General features: G+C 46.0%; 1 protein-coding gene across 1 annotated transcript in view; it reads right to left on the bottom strand.

Moving 5' to 3' along the window:
* The window catches only part of STAB2 (stabilin 2), a 116,959-nt gene that overhangs the window by 18,590 nt on the left and 80,385 nt on the right, over positions 1-17,984 (bottom strand). The window contains exons 43-54 of the mRNA XM_040988004.1: positions 16,885-16,958; positions 14,831-14,902; positions 13,645-13,764; positions 12,370-12,417; positions 11,445-11,528; positions 9,498-9,644; positions 8,604-8,744; positions 7,336-7,395; positions 6,825-7,001; positions 4,989-5,078; positions 2,534-2,680; positions 1,307-1,363 (exon numbers count right to left, since the gene is read on the bottom strand). Coding sequence (XP_040843938.1) covers positions 1,307-1,363; positions 2,534-2,680; positions 4,989-5,078; positions 6,825-7,001; positions 7,336-7,395; positions 8,604-8,744; positions 9,498-9,644; positions 11,445-11,528; positions 12,370-12,417; positions 13,645-13,764; positions 14,831-14,902; positions 16,885-16,958 — 1,217 coding nt within the window. The remainder of the gene's footprint in view (positions 1-1,306; positions 1,364-2,533; positions 2,681-4,988; positions 5,079-6,824; positions 7,002-7,335; positions 7,396-8,603; positions 8,745-9,497; positions 9,645-11,444; positions 11,529-12,369; positions 12,418-13,644; positions 13,765-14,830; positions 14,903-16,884; positions 16,959-17,984) is intronic.

The following is a 17,984-nucleotide window of genomic DNA, read 5'->3' as shown; positions in this document are numbered from 1 at the left end:
TTCCCACCAACATGCACTCTGGGAGGGAGCAGGTGATGACTCTAGAGCTTGAACCCCCGCCGTTCACATTGGACTGAGATCCTGGGTCCTGGTTTCAGCCTGACCCAGCCCCGAGTATTGCAGGCATTTGGGAAATGAGCCAGCAGAACGGAGATATCCTTGTCTCTCTGCCTCTTAAAGAAATAACAAAAATATAGAAGCCAATTCTTTCTTCGGAGAGTCGATAGGCTACTAGTGTTGAAGCAACTGGAAGGGGGAGAGGGCAGAATTAAAGTCCATGGAAGATTTTTTTTTTCTCAGTCTTATAGGGAAGAACTTGCTGAGACTCAGTGCTATTTACAAATCATCTGGCTGCTTGCGGAGGGATGGGATAGTTATCCTCAACCCTCAGCAAGGAAAGTGTGTTATAATTTGTATCATAGAAGTATTTTTTAGTGCTTTTATTGGTAGAATAGAAAGGGCTTCACTTTGTAATAATTTAGAAAATAATATTGAATGAGAATTTCCTATGTACCAGCCACCCACTTATATATGGCTATACTACTTTACTTTTCCTGAAAACTGCATGCTGGGCCAGGCTGAAGCCAGGAGCCTCTTCTGGATCTTTAAGATCTGTGCTGGGTCCTTGGGCTGTTTTCTGCTGCTTTCCCAGGTGTATCAGCAGACAGCCTAGAGCAGAAGTGGAACAGCTGGAATACCAATGCTGCCACTATGGGACGTCAGCCTAACAGGTAGTGGTTTAACCTGATATGGCATAATGCTAGTTTCTAGTAGCTTCTTCAAAATGGCAAAACTAGTAGATGGCTATGACTTGCTAGAAGTTACTGGATTCCAGACTTCATTGGCTCATCCATTTCTCTACATGACAGTCTGGGTTGGCTTTCATCCCAGCTTTTTGCTCATTACCAGCTGTGTGGTCCTGGGATTACTTACGTTCTCCGAGGCTCCTTTTCTCCTATGTAAAGAGTACATAAGGGATAGGGACAATGACTAAGGGTTCAGTGTAATACCTGGGATATGGCTAGCAGCTACTGAAACGTAATCATTATTTCTATAATTATATTTATCATTGGAGTTTCTACTAGGCTTACTTCTATAGTTTCTGGAAGATGAAGAGTGGACTGATGGCTACCTGGGCTAAGAATGTGTATCTTCTACTCCACTGGCTTGGCTATCTAAGGAATGTCATAGATTTCATTTATGCAACATGCCCACAGACTCCCACAAATACACACCAGGAGGTTGAGGTCTGGCAATGAAATATCCTTGGCTCTTCAAACATTATTTTTGTTTCATCCATAATTACCTTTGGTTTGCTCCATGATGGACATTTAGGGGTACTGAGGCAGCTCCCACAACCTCCCTGGTATACAGAAAAGAAACACTTAAAATCAAGAATCTTGGAAAACACAAGAAAATGTCTTTGGTTAATAATTAGTTTATAGTGGAGAATTTTAAAGGTTTGCTGGGGGCCTCGACACTTTGTATTAGTTTTTTGAAGGAAAAAAATTGCTCCATTCAGTAGGACAGGGCCATGTGGCTGAGAAATGTGAATGTGAGAGTCTGTTCCATTTTAAATTAGATGGGATAGTTTTGGTCAATAACTTGTACCCTTTGATTCTCAATTTTATGATGCATAAGAGAGGGATGGTAATTTTTTTTGCTGCTGTTTTATCTTCAGAGGATGAATGATGAATGGGGACAATGATTAATTCAACCAATGTGTATGAATAGACTTTGGAACTTAAGAAGATCATAATCTATAGCAGAAAGGACAGTCCCTTCCATCTCTTCCTCTGACAATTTTGGGTTCTTTATTGAATGTCTAAGAGATATCAGGGACTGCCATCCATTGATGGTAAACTTTGTTGTGTGAAGCCGTTTCACCTCTCTGAGACTTAGTTTCCTGATCTATACTGAAGTGGATGACTCTTCCCATGACTGGATTTTTGTGGGGGGTGGGGGTGGGGGTGGGGATTAAGATGAGTATTGATCAAAGCAATTGGCTCAGAGGTGGGACATAGTAATTGGTACATGAATGACAAAACACCTGGAATAGCTTAGATCCCAAGTTCAGTCAATGTAATGAGAGCAATGTATGGGTAAATGAATACAGATATTTAGGGCTGGGGCCTATAAAATAGTTGAATCAAATAAAGTTACTATTTTTGTGGTCTCAAATGTCAGGTATGGCAGTTTCATATGATTTAATCTGACAGAAGCTTAAAAAGTGTGTGTTGAATGAATGGATGGATATGTAAAATGAATGGCAGAAAAACTATCACAGAATTGGTATCTAAGAACTGTGTCCTCAATGGTGAAGAAGTAAATGGATGAGTGGGCAGACAGGTGGACAAAAATATTCAAGGCCCACATAGGGAGCCCACGTGAGTATTCAAGGCCCACATAGGGAGATCACAGTGAGTATTGAAGGCCCACATAGGGAGACCACAGTGAGTATTCAAGGCCCACATAGGGATACCACAGTGAGTTCACAGTGGATCACTGGGGTTGTTCTTTGGCTTGGACTTACTGAGAGAGTGAAAGTTTTGAAGGTGTCACAGCGGCCCCCCAGGGTGGAATCCATCAGCAGACAATCAATGCCATAGGCCACTCCCAGATCGAACAAGAGCTCGCGCTGCACGATTCTGCACATTTGACCATTCAGAAAGAGTTCGCCCTGAGAGAGAGAGAAAGCCAATATTCTTTCTTAGACTTTCTCTTTTCCCAGGCCATACAGAAAGTGGCCAGCACACACAAAACTCAAAGAACTAAAACGAAACAAAGCTCAAAAAGAAAGTCAGCCTATCTATTCATTCATCTTTATAAAACAGCGCATATTATATGCAGGTGCTGTTCTGAGTGCCTTACCTATGCAAACTCTTAATCTCTGCAATCCTAGGATGTAGTTACTATCATGAGCACCAATTTTCCTGGTAGGACACTAGGCAGTGCAAAGCTGGGTAATGTGCCCAGTGTTACACAGCCAGTGAGTGGCAGTGTCTGTGTTGACACCAAGTCAGCCTGGGGCCTGCACTCCTGGGCCTTGGGATGCACTGCTGCTCCCAAAGCGCAGCCCCTGCAGTGTGGTGTTGAGTGGGGCTGCAGTGGCCTTGTTGACACTCAGGAAAAACTTGCTGATGGGTTTGTTTCGTGTGCAATAACCAAGTTCTCTCACTTGGCATCAAGTTTCTTTCCAGGTTATACAGCTAATGGACTTGAATTTTATAACAGTAATAATACTCCCTGTTTCACATATATAGCAAGTGTTATCTAAGCCGAGCTCTGGATGTGTTATTTCATTTACTGCTTGAGAATAATCCTGGAATTTCCTTCCTGAGATCATGCAGTGGGTAAATGGATTAGATTCTTCCCTCAAGATGTAACTTGCTTTTAGCAAGTTCTGTGGGAAGGAAAAAGTTAAGTCATAGCATCCATTGGTGGGAGGGAGATAGTGTGATACTGTGGAAAGAACAACAGAAAGCTGTGGTTAAAGCCTTATGGGGTTCACTTATACAGGGTAGGACTGACTTTCTCTGAGGTCCAATTTCCCAACCCATTCCCCTGATTGGGAATATAATTCATGATTCCTGATGTTTGGGCTATTGTACAGATAAAACTAAATAAAGCACTAAATAAAACTAAATGCTTGGAAGGCTACCTTACCATGGAGAAAAAAATACGTACACCCTTGCCATCCTGCTTAGTAAACATCCACTTTGTTTTATTGAGAGAATACAGGTGACTTTAAAGTGTGAGTGTGTTGGGATAGCTTTCCAGGAGATGGGAGGAAAGCATGCTAAGACTCTTCAAACTCAGTCTAAGTACAACACCTGGGGCCTGGCATGATGGCTCAGTGGCTAAACCCTTGCCTTGCAAGCACTGGCCTCCCATATAGGCACTGGTTCATGCCCTGGCTGCTCCACTTCCCATCCAGCTCCCTGCCTGTGGCCTAGGAGGGCCATGGAGGGCGGCCCAAAGCTTTGGGACTCTGCACCCACATGGGAGACCCAGAAGAAGCTGCTGTTTTCAGTTCAGCTCAGCCCTGGCTGTTGCGGCCACCTGGGGAGTGAACCAATGGACAGAAGATCTTTTTGTCTCTCCTTCTCTCTATAAATCTGATCTTTCCAATAAAAATAAATATTTTTTAAAAAGTTCATGGGAAGTGGAATTAAGATACACTTACATAAGTGTATATACAACAGCTGCCATTTCAAACACCACAGAAAGCAGCATGTGTGTGGGACTTATAGGAAAGCCCCCTGAAGTGAATTATTTCAACTGGGAAATAGATTCTTTTGGCCTTTCCTTTTGCTTAGGAAGTGGACCTGGTGGTTGGTGATCCAGCAGCCATGCTGGACCCTGAGGTGAGAGTGCAGCCTTAATCACGTGCTGCAAAGCAAAAGAGGGAGCCCCACCGTGGGCAGCCACACCAGATTTGGATTGGCTGCTTCTGCATTTCTTTCATGTGAAAATAAACCCTCACCTACTTAAGCCATTGTCATTTTGGTTTTTTCTATTTTAGGCTGTGGAACTAATCCCATCAGACCCATTCATCACATGAAATCACAGGAAGGGAGATTGTTCAGGCACCAGCCAGGAAAGGTGAGCATCACAGACCCCGCTGCTCATCTGGGCAGGTGGAGCCCAGGTGGCTGTGACTGACAGGAGAGGGCTGCAGGTAGGCTCCAGTGGGGCTGGAAAGGGGGGAAAATGGAAGCACAGTGCGCTGTCCTACTTTCCGAAATCTGTGGGACAACCAGGGGGAAGCCTCTTCTTATCAAGGTAAGGGGGTTTCCTTCCACCTGCTGGGACAGCAGGTACTGGTCAGAATTCACGCAGGTTTCCATGTCCACTTCTGTATTCTCAGGAAAAAATGCCTCTGAAGGCACCGAGAGGAAGTGAGTTTGTGGTCAATGGGGGTGGACCATGAACACTTGCATGATGGGCAGTGGCTGGGGAAGGGCCTCACGTGGGAAAACACTCACAATGTTACTGTCACCTCCACACTTCACACTCAGCTTGGAGCCTTGCAGGGTCATCCAGGCTGCAGCACTGGGCAGGTCCACAGTTGAGACCTGCAGGAGAAACAGTGAAATGTGAGCGCTGCACAGCAGGGCCAGACAGGGATGTGATGGTGCTCTGTCCACAAGCCGAAGTCAGATGAAAATCCTCCTGTGGGTTGTGAGCATTTCAGCTTTAAAAGGACCGAAGGTGTGATCAAGAGGCAGCAGGTAGGCACCAGGGTGGGTTTCACTCACGCCTCCGTTTCTCCTGCTGTGCATGGGCCTCCCTGGGAGATACTGTGTATGTGTCTGAAACCAATGGGAGGAAGGGTAAGTGAAGCTGGGGTGTGGCCTGGGGTGCTGTTACTGGCTAGATTGTGTGGGAGCCTTGTCCTTTAGATCCCTCTGAATGTGACTGGATTTAGAAATATGTTCATTGCAGGTGTAACAAGGTAAGGTGAGGGAATGCTGAAGTAGGATGGGCTCTTGCTGCAAGAGGAATGCAGGAAAAAAAGACTACCACATGATGACTGAGATACACAGGGAGAAGACAGCCATGTGACAACAAGGGTGGGCAGTGGGAGAGTTCAGCTCCCAAGCTCAGAACAGCAGATATAGCCAGCAATCACCAGAAGGCATAACCTGGCATCTTTGACATCCAGAATTGTGAGAGGACCGAATCTGGTGTTTTAAGCCCCCAAACTTGTGACAATTTCTTCCAGCATCCCTGGGAACCTGATCTAGGTGTCTTGAGTGAACCCAGGGGAGGGCATCTTCATTGGTGGAGTATACAGACTCACATGTAGAGGGAGACATGATCCTGGACTGAGGACAGGGCATGGCTGCCATGCACCTGCCAGCTTTTTGCTTTTCTTGTGTGGACTGGGTTAGGGGCTTACAGCTCATAGCATCAGGATTAACTAGTCAATTTTCTAGACATTCTGGAAATCAGGGGAGAAAGCATCCATCTGGAAAATCCTGGGGCCTGTCATTAGCAACCATTCTGCTGTGTGATCTAGGAGATAGGAAGAACTGGCCTGCAGTCCCAGAGGGGAGGATGCCCTCAGGTACTGGCAGGTGCAAGGAACGCAGTATAGCGTGGTATGCTACAACAGTCAACTAACTGTGGTCAGTCTAAGGAGGATGTGGTGGAGCGGGGATGATGAGATCCTTATCTCATTGTGGGGACAAGGACACCCTGAGATGCTCTAGGTTGCTGTTTCTGGATTTTGGAAACATTATTTTCTGGGTCATTCTGCACTCAGTATTTTGCATTTAAACAAAATACAAGCATCTTCCTTACTCCTGGGAGCAATGGTCTAAGATCTCCCATGGGTGTCTGAGACTCCAGAGAGCCCTCAACCCGTAAACACTATGTTTTTTCCTATCTATACATACTTAGGATAAAGTTCAATTTATCCTTTAGGCACAGTAGGAGCTTAACGATAGCTATTAGTAAACTAGAACAATGATAAGAATATAAAAAAATTACCAGCATCACTGCTTTTGTGCTGTAGCGCCATTGTTAAGTAAAGCAAGGTCACTTGAAGACAAGTACTGAGATGACACAATACCAAGACAGCCAAGTTACTGATGTGTGGATAGCATATACAGCTGAGATCCGCTGGACAAAGGAATGGCACGCGCCCATGGTATGAGATGCTCCTCATGCTACTCTGAATGGTTGTAGTTTAAAACTGATGTGTTTCTGTAATTTTCCCTTAAATGTTTGTGGACCGCAGTTGACCTCAGGTGAGACCAAGAAAAATGAAATCATAGCTGTGGTGGGTGGTGGGGAGGAGGGAGGTGTTTCAGTACCTTGGAATCTCGGATCACATGGAAGCTCAAATACTCCTTCAGCCTGTCCTTGTTGTCTTGTCTGAACAAGAAATCCTGTTGCTCAGCAGGCAGAGCTTGGAGGGCTTTGTCCGTGGGCCAGAAGACAGTGACTGGGGTATGAATGGGGTCCAAGATGACACTCAGCAAACCGGAGTCCTGAAACAGGAGGAGGATTCAGCTCCTGGAAGGGTGTAAGCATCAATGAGCTCTGCCTTGTGGTGGAGACTCGCTCTGTGGAGTCCCCTCCTTGCCCTGCTCATTGCTTTTCAGGACTCCAGACAGTTCAAGGGTGACACAGGTGGAAACTGGAGGCCCGTTTGCTTGCTAAGGGTAAACCAACCAACCAACCAACCAACCAATCAACTAACCAACCAACCAACCAACCAACCCACCAGCTAGCCAGCTCTAAGACAACAACCAAACCAAGCCAAAATCCAAAGCTTCCCTAAGCATGCTATTCTCTAAGTTAATGTTACCCTGGGTCTTTTACCTGTAACAAGTTGCTGAATTTGATGTAGCCATGCTTTATTGCCACCGCTGTCATATTTTGCTGCAAAGATGAGAAGAATGGCATGAAAGCTTTGCTTGTCCAGTTCACAAAGCAGTTTAACAAAAGCTGGATGCAGCGAGGTAACTGCAGATATGGCAGACTAGCTCATCAGCACTCCCTTCAACTCTGCCCATATGTTTCTGCATTACAGAAGCCAGGAGTCTGGGTTCTACATTTTTGCAGAGTGCCTTGCAGCTAGAGTGCCATAGGTGATATAGGAACCACCAAGCAGAAGCATTTGTGCTAGACTTGGTGGTGGGAAGAAGCAGCATGATGTGGTAGGGATTGCTAGCAGACTGGCAAGCACAATGGCAGAAACCTCTGCTGTCCAGTTCTCCAGTGCCCTGGATGGTGAGGTTGCAGACAAGTGGCAGGGGCACAGCAGTTACAGGCAGAGTAGCCCCTCAGTGGGGTTGGATGTCCTCTCCTTGCAGGTATTCCTGGGCTATGTGGTTATCGAATGCATAACACTTTGAATTGAGCTCTGGCCTTCCAAAAAACTTGATGATGTGCTTGCTAGCTTAAGAACTTCTTTTTGAGTAAGCTAGAGTAGATTGTGACATCTGCAATGTAGGATGTTGGCTAATGCCAATGCTAGCAAGTTGAAATAAATCTTAAAATGGTCTTTTCTGTCTGTTGAGGAGCCTTACTCTAGGTTTAGTTCAAGAGTTCTCTCATCTATTATTACTGTATCTATTTACCATTTTCTACTTCATTATAATCTGTGTATCTATCAATCATGCCATCAGTCAAATCTGTCATAACATCTAAATAGATTCCAAGTCTTTGCAAGAGTATTTTGTCTTTGCAGACACTCAAGAAAAACACATAAAATCTATTTATTGGTTTAAAATAAATCTGGTCATTAAGCTGCCCATGTCCCATGAGAATACTCAGGTCTGACTCCTGCCTCCAGATCCTGGTTGCAGCTTCTTGCAGTGCAGCCCCCGGAAGGCAGCACTAGAGGTCAGGTGCCTGCTACTCACGTGGGAGACTTGGATCCTGCCCCAGCCCCAGCCACATGCCCTCTGCTGCATTCAGGTGGGGACTGAAGCAGCAAATGGGAAGTCTGTGTCTCCCCAGCTCTCTGATTCCCACAATGGAAGCAGCAAAATGAATATTTCTCAAGGTGCCACTGACGTTCAGCACTGAGCGGCTAGCATCTCGGGATGCCTCCGGGCCAAGGGCATGCCAGCAGCTTCACCTACCAGGATGTGTCCTGAGGCATCTCTGGGGGTGACGAGCAGGTTTTGGGGACTCAGTAGCTTGTCTATGATATGGATGATTCCATTAGTACTGATGAAGTCGCTGGCTATGACCTTTGCCCTTTTATTTAAATACACCGCACCCTGTAATTAACCAGAAAATTGAGAGAGAAAATGAGCACAAAGAAAAGCAGGCACAGGATTGCTTTTCCCCAGAAGCTTTACCCCCACATCAAATCAGGGGGAAAAAATTCTAAAAGATTTGGGTTACCTGAATACATTTTTGTGTGAGTTTAAAGAGAAAACTGTAACAAGAATGCAGTTTTCATATGGAGAAGTTAACAGCAAATAACAGATCATTACCAAAACAGTCATTTCAACGTGATTCTCAAATATCAAATACACAAGCTGCTTTAATACGCAGGCTCCACACCCTTGTCCCCAGCCCCCTTTCCCTTCGCAGGAGTTTTGCAGTTGCCCTTTGTTTCTCTGTGGTCAGGGAGACAGGCCATCCAGGGCAGGTGGCCTGGGTCAGAAGCTTCCATCCCTCTCCAGTTTCTGACCAGTGCTCCCAATGCAGTTCTACTTCCTGTAGTCTGGAACTTCCCTGCCTTTGCTTGGAGTTCTAGTTTGAATATTTCCTTGCAGTGTGACCTTGGGTAAGCTACTTAACCTTTCTGAACTCAGTTCCCTAATTTTGGGGATGATAATAGTACTATCTACAATATGGGGTTATTTTGAGGGTTGAGTTAGTACCCATTAAATATTTAATTCATTTATTCCAATACATAAAAGCATTCCATATTTTTTTAATTAAAATTGCTGGCAATTCATTTAAAGAACAGGAAAGAGAGGACCTAAGAAAAGCAGCTGCCTTCTGGAGGTGGTGTGCCTTACCTGAGAGATGGAGACAACAATTGGCTCTCCTTGGAGGGAAGTGACATTTGGAGTCTGTTTCAGGCTCTCCAGAGGCAGCTGGTGGCAGGCAACCACGTGGTAACGAAGAACTTGGGGCATCAGGCCCTGCTGGTGCCAATCTTTAATCTGAAAAAGTAGGGTAAAGTTTACAGCCAGAGGCAGGAGCCTTTTGCTAGAATCTTCTCTCTGGCTCTCTTTTCCTATATACCCTGCCCAACCCTTCCGTCCCCTTGTAGGATCTGGCATGTTGGGCTGGTTTGTGGTCAGATTGAGAGGGTCAAGGCTGTGCAGGAAGTGGCCCTGGTTCCTTCCCTGCCTTTTTTGGTAGAGTGTCAGAGTTGAAGCGCATGATAGCCCCTCTGGTCTGGCAGTTCATAGCACTGATTATAGGACTTGAACCCTGTAAGCTGCTCCTCCAAAACACATTTTCTTGTGAAATATTTTGGGAAACCCAACAGGGTTACAGCCTATGCTTGGCAATAATGGGGCCAGATGTAAAGCTTTGGTATTGGAAGACAGTCCATGCAGCTCTATCCAGAAATAAAAAAAAATTGACAACATTGGGGTGGACATTTGGTGGACACTGTGATGCCCATATCCACTATGTAGTGCCTGCTTTCAAGTTCCGGCTCCACTCCAAACCCCAGCTTTCTGCCAATGCCCACTCTGGATCAAGTCAGTGAAGTATCAAGTAGCTGGATTCCTGGGACCCATATGGCAGACCTGGATCGAGTCCCTGGCGGCTAACTTTTGTCTGCCCCATCCCTCCCTGATGTGGGCATGTGGAGTGACCAACAGGTGGGAGCACTCTACTTGTCTATCTTCTTCTCTGCCCCTCAATGTATTTAAAACGGAAACAATATGGACCATAACATGGGTACAACAAAAAGCCCACAAAATTCTCATTGTTTCAAGATAACTTTCTTGATGCTTCAAAAGCAAGTTATCAAATATCAAATTCTTTTGTTTGAAGACTATCTATCTTAAAGTCAGAATTATGCGATAAGGGTAGATGAAAATAACAGGAGGAAGAGTAAAATCAATCTATTGATCAGTTGATCTGTTGATCATCCATCTGCTGGTTTGCTCCCCAAGATGGTTGGGCCAGACGGAAGCCAGGAGCCAGGAGCTCCATCTGGGTCTCCCATGTGGGTGACTGGGGTTCAAGAACTCAGGCTGCTCTGCAAGGTGCATTAACAGGGAGGCAAATTAGAAGTGGAACAACTACAGTTTGAACAGACCATGCTTATATTACCCATGCCACAATATCAGGCCCAGTCAAATTCTTCAAAATGATTTTTGTGCCTGTACTTTACTGGTATCCAAAATATCTGTAGACAGAAGCAGTATGGGCAGTGGATTAAAAAAAAGTCATGCCCCTGCCCGCTTGTCATGTGATCTTTGCTAAGTGACTTCCTTCAATGTCCTCAACTATGGAACAAGAACAATTAGCAGCACTTAGTTCTGTGTGGACCACTTGTGTTAGCATAGGCCAGGCACTTAGAACAGGCCCTCAACACCTGCTGGCTACCAAGATTACTCATGGGCAACCCAGACTGAAGAACCCTAGTGAGGAATAGGGTAATAAAGGTTCTGATAATTCCTGCAAGAAAAGGAACTATTTAAGTGCCCTTAACCCAGGCTCTCCCCAACCCTACTGTTTATTTGTTGTTATTATTATTTTGCTAATCTCTGGGAGGTTTGGATCACTGTGAGGATGGTTCACTTCTGCCAACCTTCTGTGCTGTCCAGGAATGTCCTTTAGAGCGTGTTCCCTAACAGAGCTCCCTGTTTACTAATGCGGGCTGGCTGCACCTGATCATAAATGCCCTGCCCCGAGTGCCCACATTGTCAAGTTCAGCTTGAGACTACCGAACTATGCTCTTGCCCCAGACCTCCTTCTCCTGCCCATTGCTTCATGCTTACCCACAGGTCCTCATTAAAGGCAGTAGATGCAGGTGCAAAAACAGTGAAGGGACCGGGTCCAGCCAGTTCCCGCATGGAGTGCTCCTGCGGGAAAGAAGGTGGGACCATTGACCTTGCTTACCATAAATGCACTCTATGTGGGCAGTGCTCAGATGCACACCAGCAAGGGTGGCAGGGGGGAAGTGGCTGAGAATATACAGATTTTAGTTCTGGATACCAATAGAACCTGGATTCTCTGGTGTTGAAGTCTTTTTTTTTTTTAATTAGAAAAGTTACATATGCCATTACACACAAGATTTTAAAGATATCCATGCAGTTTATTGAAGACAATAAAAATTCCATTATCCTGGCACCTCGAAGCAGCTGTTATTTGCCAGCGGCTCTTCCACATACCAATATTTCATGATTGGCATAATCACACAAAATGCCAAGATTACCTTCCTTATTAGGATCAGATTCCTGGAATTCTAAGATTATGTAGAAACTAGGTTACCTATATTTTCTTCTGGTTTTCCATGACTCTCCTAGTTTCTAGGCATTTTATTCTTCAGTGTAGCATATCTGAATTCGGATATACAGCCGAATTGTGCAGAAAGAACACACTCCACATTTTTGGATCTAAGTTATCATCAGTAAGACTTGTTTTTCCCACTGGTTTGTTGGGAGTTTTTTCATATACAATGTATATTTCCTAATTTCTTTAAAGAACCATAATTAGACGTATTTACAGGCTACAGAGTAACTTTTCACTTTATGTATACAATGTGTGGCAGGCTGGGAGCTCCTCCCTTCTAATTGTTTAAGCCTATTCCACAACTCTGAGGTCCTAGACTTTGTTCCACCCTCCTCGACTCTGAGAGCTACAGGTTGTCCTGGATCTAGCTTCAAAGTCTGCTCCTAGGCTAGCGTTACCTGCGGTTCTTACCTGTAGCTGGAAGAAAAACTGTGACGTTTTTGGGTCCCTGGGAAGTTCCTATAAAGAAAGAGAAAGTTCATTGCTCAATGCAGGAATAACACACAGTTATCACAGGATGATTTTTCTAGGTTACAGGTATCCTCTCAGCTGAAAACTGCTCCTATGGGTCTTCTCTGAGCTTCACTTACAGGCTTGTCACTGATGTACATTTGAAAGTTCCAAAACCTTTCTGCAATCTCCATTCGATTTACCAAAGAAAGCCTCAAGCATTTCCAAAGGCAACTGAGTTTTAGGAGCCTTTTAAATGCTGGACAAATATTTAAAAACGTTGAAATATTTAAAAATATAAGTTGTAGGTTTATGGAAGATTTGGTTTGCTCTAGGATTACTTTAAACCAAATAACCAAATTCTGGCTTAATAATGAACCTGGAAGAGCCTGGCATGATGGCTCAAATGCATGAATTCTCTTCCTGTAAGTGCTGGCATCCTATATGGGCACTGGTTCCTGTCCTGGCTGCTCCACTTCCCATCAAGCTCTCTCTTTGTGGCCTGGGAAAGGAGGGGAGGATGGCCCAAAGACTTGGGATCCTGCACCTGTGTGGGAGACCTGGAGAAGTGTCCTGTCTCCTGTTTTCAGATCAGCTTGGCTTAACTTTGGCTATTGTGGCCATCTGGGGGAGTGAGCCAGTAGATGGATCTGTATCTCCTTCACTCTATATTTGCCTTTCCAATAAAATCTAAAACAAACAAACAAACAAAAAAAGAACCTGAAGGTATTTACTGCCTTGTTCTCCATATCCATTGCAGGTATCTGAGTGAGGTATGTATGCACACACACACTCATATGAACATCAGTCCATAGCATGGTAAAACTTTTGACTTACTATGTATTCTGTGTCCTTTTGAATACATGATCACATTTAATGCTTATAACAAATTGATAGCCTCAGTTTCATTATTTTCTTTCAGAGAAATTAAATATGAGGCACACAGAGTTAATATAATAGGCGTCAAGTCACAATACACTGCCTGGCAAAAATGAATCCAATCGCAGAAGGTCCTGGCTCCAGAACTTTCTGTCAATCTTTATCATTCCATCACAGGTCAAATGGATTCCCGTGAGTAGACACGATTTTTTTTTTCCGTTGCTAGTTTTTGTAGAAACAGCCACTCACAGGTTAACAGAGCTGTGCAGTAAACATCTCGAACCTCTCTGAGTGACCTCAATCCTCAGCTTGGAGCGGGAAGTAGAGCTTGCTTTGTGGAGACACATCTTGTCTTACCTGATAGATATTGCCACGGCAGGTAAATCCATCGCCTGTGTAATTTATCTTGCAAGTGCAAGTCCTTTTGTCTTTTCCGGTCTGATTGCAGATCGCAAATTCACTACAGCCTCCATTTTTCTGGTAAAAGTTTGAGGGAATCAGAGACCAGAGCGGTTAATTGGCCAAGCAAGTTTGTGTTGAGATGTATTTTTGGTCCTACTCTCTAGCTCCAACTAGCCTGAGTTATTTGCTGTGTTCTGAAACTTGTCTTCCAACTCTCTATGGTTTTAAGAGCCATCTAAATCCCTAAGGTGATGGTATTAGGAGGTAGAACTTTTGGAAGTGATTCAGAAATGTATTAGTGCCCTTGTGATAAAGTAGGCCCAGGGACTGGTCATCCTCTCCTGCAAGTGAGGACATGGGGAAAAGGCACCATTTATGAGCCAGGACTTGGTTTTTAGAGCAGTTTGGGTTTATAGAAACTCCTCTGTAAGGTCCTCCAGGTTCCCTTCTGATTAGCATCTTGCCTTTTGTGTTGTACCGTGGTCAGAGCTGATGGGTCAGTGTGGTTGTTCCAGCCCCAGGCTGGCCATGCTGTGTGTCCTGCGGGTCAAATCTTTGATGACATGTTATCCCATCACAGTGTCAGCAGAGTGCCTTTGCTCTCCTAAAGCCCTCAGAGTTCCTTCTCCACGTCCGCCCCGACCCCCATCCTCACTCATCTTCTGGCTGTGCTCATTCTGTCTTCCAGAGGGTAAAAACTGACATTCTGCAAAGCTAGCTTTTCATGGGCTTTCTCTTCCTCTATATTAGGTACACTGAAAGTAAATAAAACAAATAAGCATTCACAGGCAATTGCCATGGGCATTCAACCATCCAATCATCATGGCTAGGGAACCAGATTTCAGACTGGATGTTCAGGTTAGCAGTCTCCCAGGGCTGCTTCCGTCTCTGACTGTGTGGCCTGCTCTGGGGGACTCCCCCAAGCTGGCTTAGGACCCTTGCTTTCAGGGCACTTCCTTGGCTCCCCTGGGGTGCCTGCAGCCTAGGGGACTGTCTATTCCCTTTCTTCCTCCAACATTTACATTTGATCATGAAGAAAAAAATATGTTTGCAGCCCAGAAGCCCTGAGAAAGCATCCCCCAGGAGGGGCTTGGAGGCCCCCAGCCAGAAGCCCTGAGGGTGTGACCAGGGCTATACTCACAATTAGGCAGATGTTGATGGGTGTGCAGACCCTCCCATCTCCTGTGTATGTCGGCAAACAGTTACAGGCAGCCTGCCAGGAGCAGAGGCAACATAGTCATTTCCCACGAAAGTTCTGTGCTCGCTGACTTGAGCTCTGTAACAGTCATGGTCATATCAAAAGCGTGTGTGTGTCAAGGACATCTCTATTTTCTGACAATTAACTGTCCTCTTAAGCACTTTGGGCACACTGCCTTCGAGCGCTGGGATCTCCCACATAACTGTCTTGTCTTTGCTGCCAAGACAACCTCCTTTTATGAAAAAGAAGGTGTTCTGATTTATTATTTGCTTTTCTCACCATTAGGTGCTCCCTTCTTCTCTTGGACAGGTGAAGCTTCAGAGAGGAAGGAAGCAAGCAAGTGAAGCCTCATCCCACTCCCAGTTACACTCATTTCTTGCTTATCTTTGCCCAGGCTGAGCCCAAAGGCACCAGCACTAGGAGATGCAAAGAAGAGGGCCCAGTCAAGGCCATGGGTTAGCTAAGGAAGCAGGTGGGGCTTCAGGGGGAGGGAGGGTGCACTGTCTGAAGGGTCTCTCTGAGCAGCTCTGGGAGCAGCTGGTTCAGCCCACCCTTTGTTTACTGGCTCTGTATCCTGAGGAAGGTGCACCTGCTCCCAGGGGGCAGTTTTTCTAATTCTCATTAGAGCGTGCTGAGTAGCAGCGGAGCCCCTGCTGGGATGTCTACTCAGAACTTGAGTTCATTGGTTGGGCCAGTCTGGGCTGCAGGGACATATTCTCACTGTTCCTCTTTCTCCTCCTTTACAACAGTCCCCATCTTCTGCCCAAATCTTCTCCAAGATACTCACCTGCTGTCCCTTGCCAACCAAAATCTTGCTGTCAGAGATCATTGCCATGTAGGTCAGCAGGTGCATGTCTGAAGGTCTTCAGGGCATAAACTCTTTTAGAGTCAACTCCTACTCCGTAGGTGGTTTGAAACAAAACTGCTACTGAAGCCCAATACATCTAAGACAGCCAGCCATGAGCTGTGCGGTTTTTCCTGATGATATGTGCATGCACACACACCCACACTCGGGTACTTCAGGAACCTGTGTGATGTGCCCTTCGAAGGACCTGGGACTGAGGTCCCTGAACAGCTCAACAAAGCCAACAGAGCCTTCCCTGGAGATGGAATTGTGGCCTCCAGCTTTGGGTACATGGATTCCTGCCTGGCCCCCTGGTGTGTTCACTGTGTCTGAGACTGGGGGAGACCGACCTTGGGTCTTAAGCCATCAGCTACCTGGCCTGTGTCTATCTCCTGTGAGCCCCACTGTCCGATACTGATGATCTCACATGTTTTCCGCTTCCTAAAGCAGCTCTCCAGAGGGGCCTACAAGGCTGCTGCGCTTGGGAGGACATGACTGACTGGCAACCTAACAGATGTCTGAAAGAGCCACAAGTCAGAGAACAACAGTGTGGGATCCTGGGGTGTGTGGACGATTTGAGGAAGGGGAGCATTCTGTAGACAAGCGAGGTGCTTCTTAGAGCCTGTGGTATTTGTTTCTCATCCCTTTCCCACCCGGAACCCTCAGTGGCATCCAGGGCCCAACATCATGGAATATCAGGTTAATCTACTGCCTGCAACACTGACATCCCATAGGAGCACATGCTTGAGTCTGGGCTGCTCTGCTTCCAATCCAGCTCCCCGCTAGAGCCCCTTGGAAAGCAGAGGAAGATGGCTGAAGTCCCTGTGCCCATGCCCCAGGTGGGAGACCTGGAAGAAGCTCCTGACTCCTGATTTTGGCCTGGTCCAGTTCTAGACACTGTAGCTATTTGGGGGAGTGAACCAGCAGACGGAAGATCTGTTCCTCCACATCCTTCTCAAACTCTCTTTCGAACAAATATTTTTTTTAAAAGAACAGAAAGCCACTCTTGCTTTTCTATTCCTTTTCTTATTTGCCCTGCAGTGTTTATTTGTGGTCACAGCCCCTCAGAGCTCTGTTCTCAGCCTCTCTCCCATCGGCCTGTGTCCAGACCCCAGGAGTGTCCTCTTAGTGGGTCTCAGTGCAGCTGGCTCACCTGGTTGGGTCCTGTCTGAGTGCATTCCGCATTCTTGTCACAGCCACCATTGTTCTCCAAACACGGGTTGATTTCTTTAAAAACAAACAGCCAGGAACCTCGTATAAGAGCCAAGCTTTGTTTGCTAGTGGCAGTTTCCAGGGTGGGGGGTGGGGAAGTGGGGAGGGCCAGGTGACCATGGAGGGCAGGTTCACAGAACTCCATGACAAACTGAACCCAGCAGTGGAGGGCAATAGAGGTGAATTCTTAAAATTGACCCCTGGGGGTTTAAACCTGACCCTCTGGGGCAGGCAGGTGGTGAACAGCAGTGTGCACAGCCCAGGCCAGGAAGTAAGAGCATCTTGGAGTCCTTTCCCACTAGCACTGCAGGTGAAGAGGTTTGGGAATGTGAACAACCATTGCATCACAGAAGGGCTCAGAGAAGGGTCAGCAACAGACACTACATCTAGGAGACATTTGGGGGAAGACGTGACTGTTGCTCGGTGCTGAAGGGTCTCCTCACTCATTGCCCATTAGTAGCCAGCATGGAAAAAGCAAGGACACAGGAGAAAAATGAGATAATGCCTTGACTGAGTGGACAAAAGTTACACCCCAAATGGGTGCGAGTGAGAGGTATGGAAATCCAGGTCTCAGGTTTGAATGTGGCAACATTTCTTGTGCTGTCAGGATGGGAGTGCACAAACTGAACTTGCTTATGAAATAAACAAACAAACAAACAAAAAACCAAACAGCAGATGCCTCCCCATGCCAACCCCTAGGAGAGGGCAAGCCACCCAAGGGAAAAACAGTTGGCAGGAACAGGGTCTACAGCATAGTGGGTAAAATCACCTCCTCTATGCTATATGGGTGCTGGGTCATGTCCCAGAAGCTCCATTTCTGATCCAGCTCCTTGCTAATGCATCGGTGGCAGCAACAGGAGGTGGCCCAAGTGCTTAGGCCCCTCCACTCGCGTGGGAGTCCTGGATGGCTTAGTGCTAGCTACTGCAGCCATTCAGAGAAGGTGAACTGGTAGATGGAAAACCAATCTCTCTGTGCTTCTCTGTCTCTGTAACTTGGTCTTTCAAGTAAATCTTTTAAGGAAAAGAAAAAAAAAAACCCAG

The sequence above is a fragment of the Ochotona curzoniae genome, unplaced genomic scaffold, assembly GCF_017591425.1.
Source record: "Ochotona curzoniae isolate NIBS_2020 unplaced genomic scaffold, NIBS_Ocur_1.0 contig_1014, whole genome shotgun sequence".
Classification (NCBI taxonomy): Eukaryota; Metazoa; Chordata; class Mammalia; order Lagomorpha; family Ochotonidae; genus Ochotona; species Ochotona curzoniae.
This window is presented reverse-complemented; position numbering and strand designations above follow the sequence as displayed.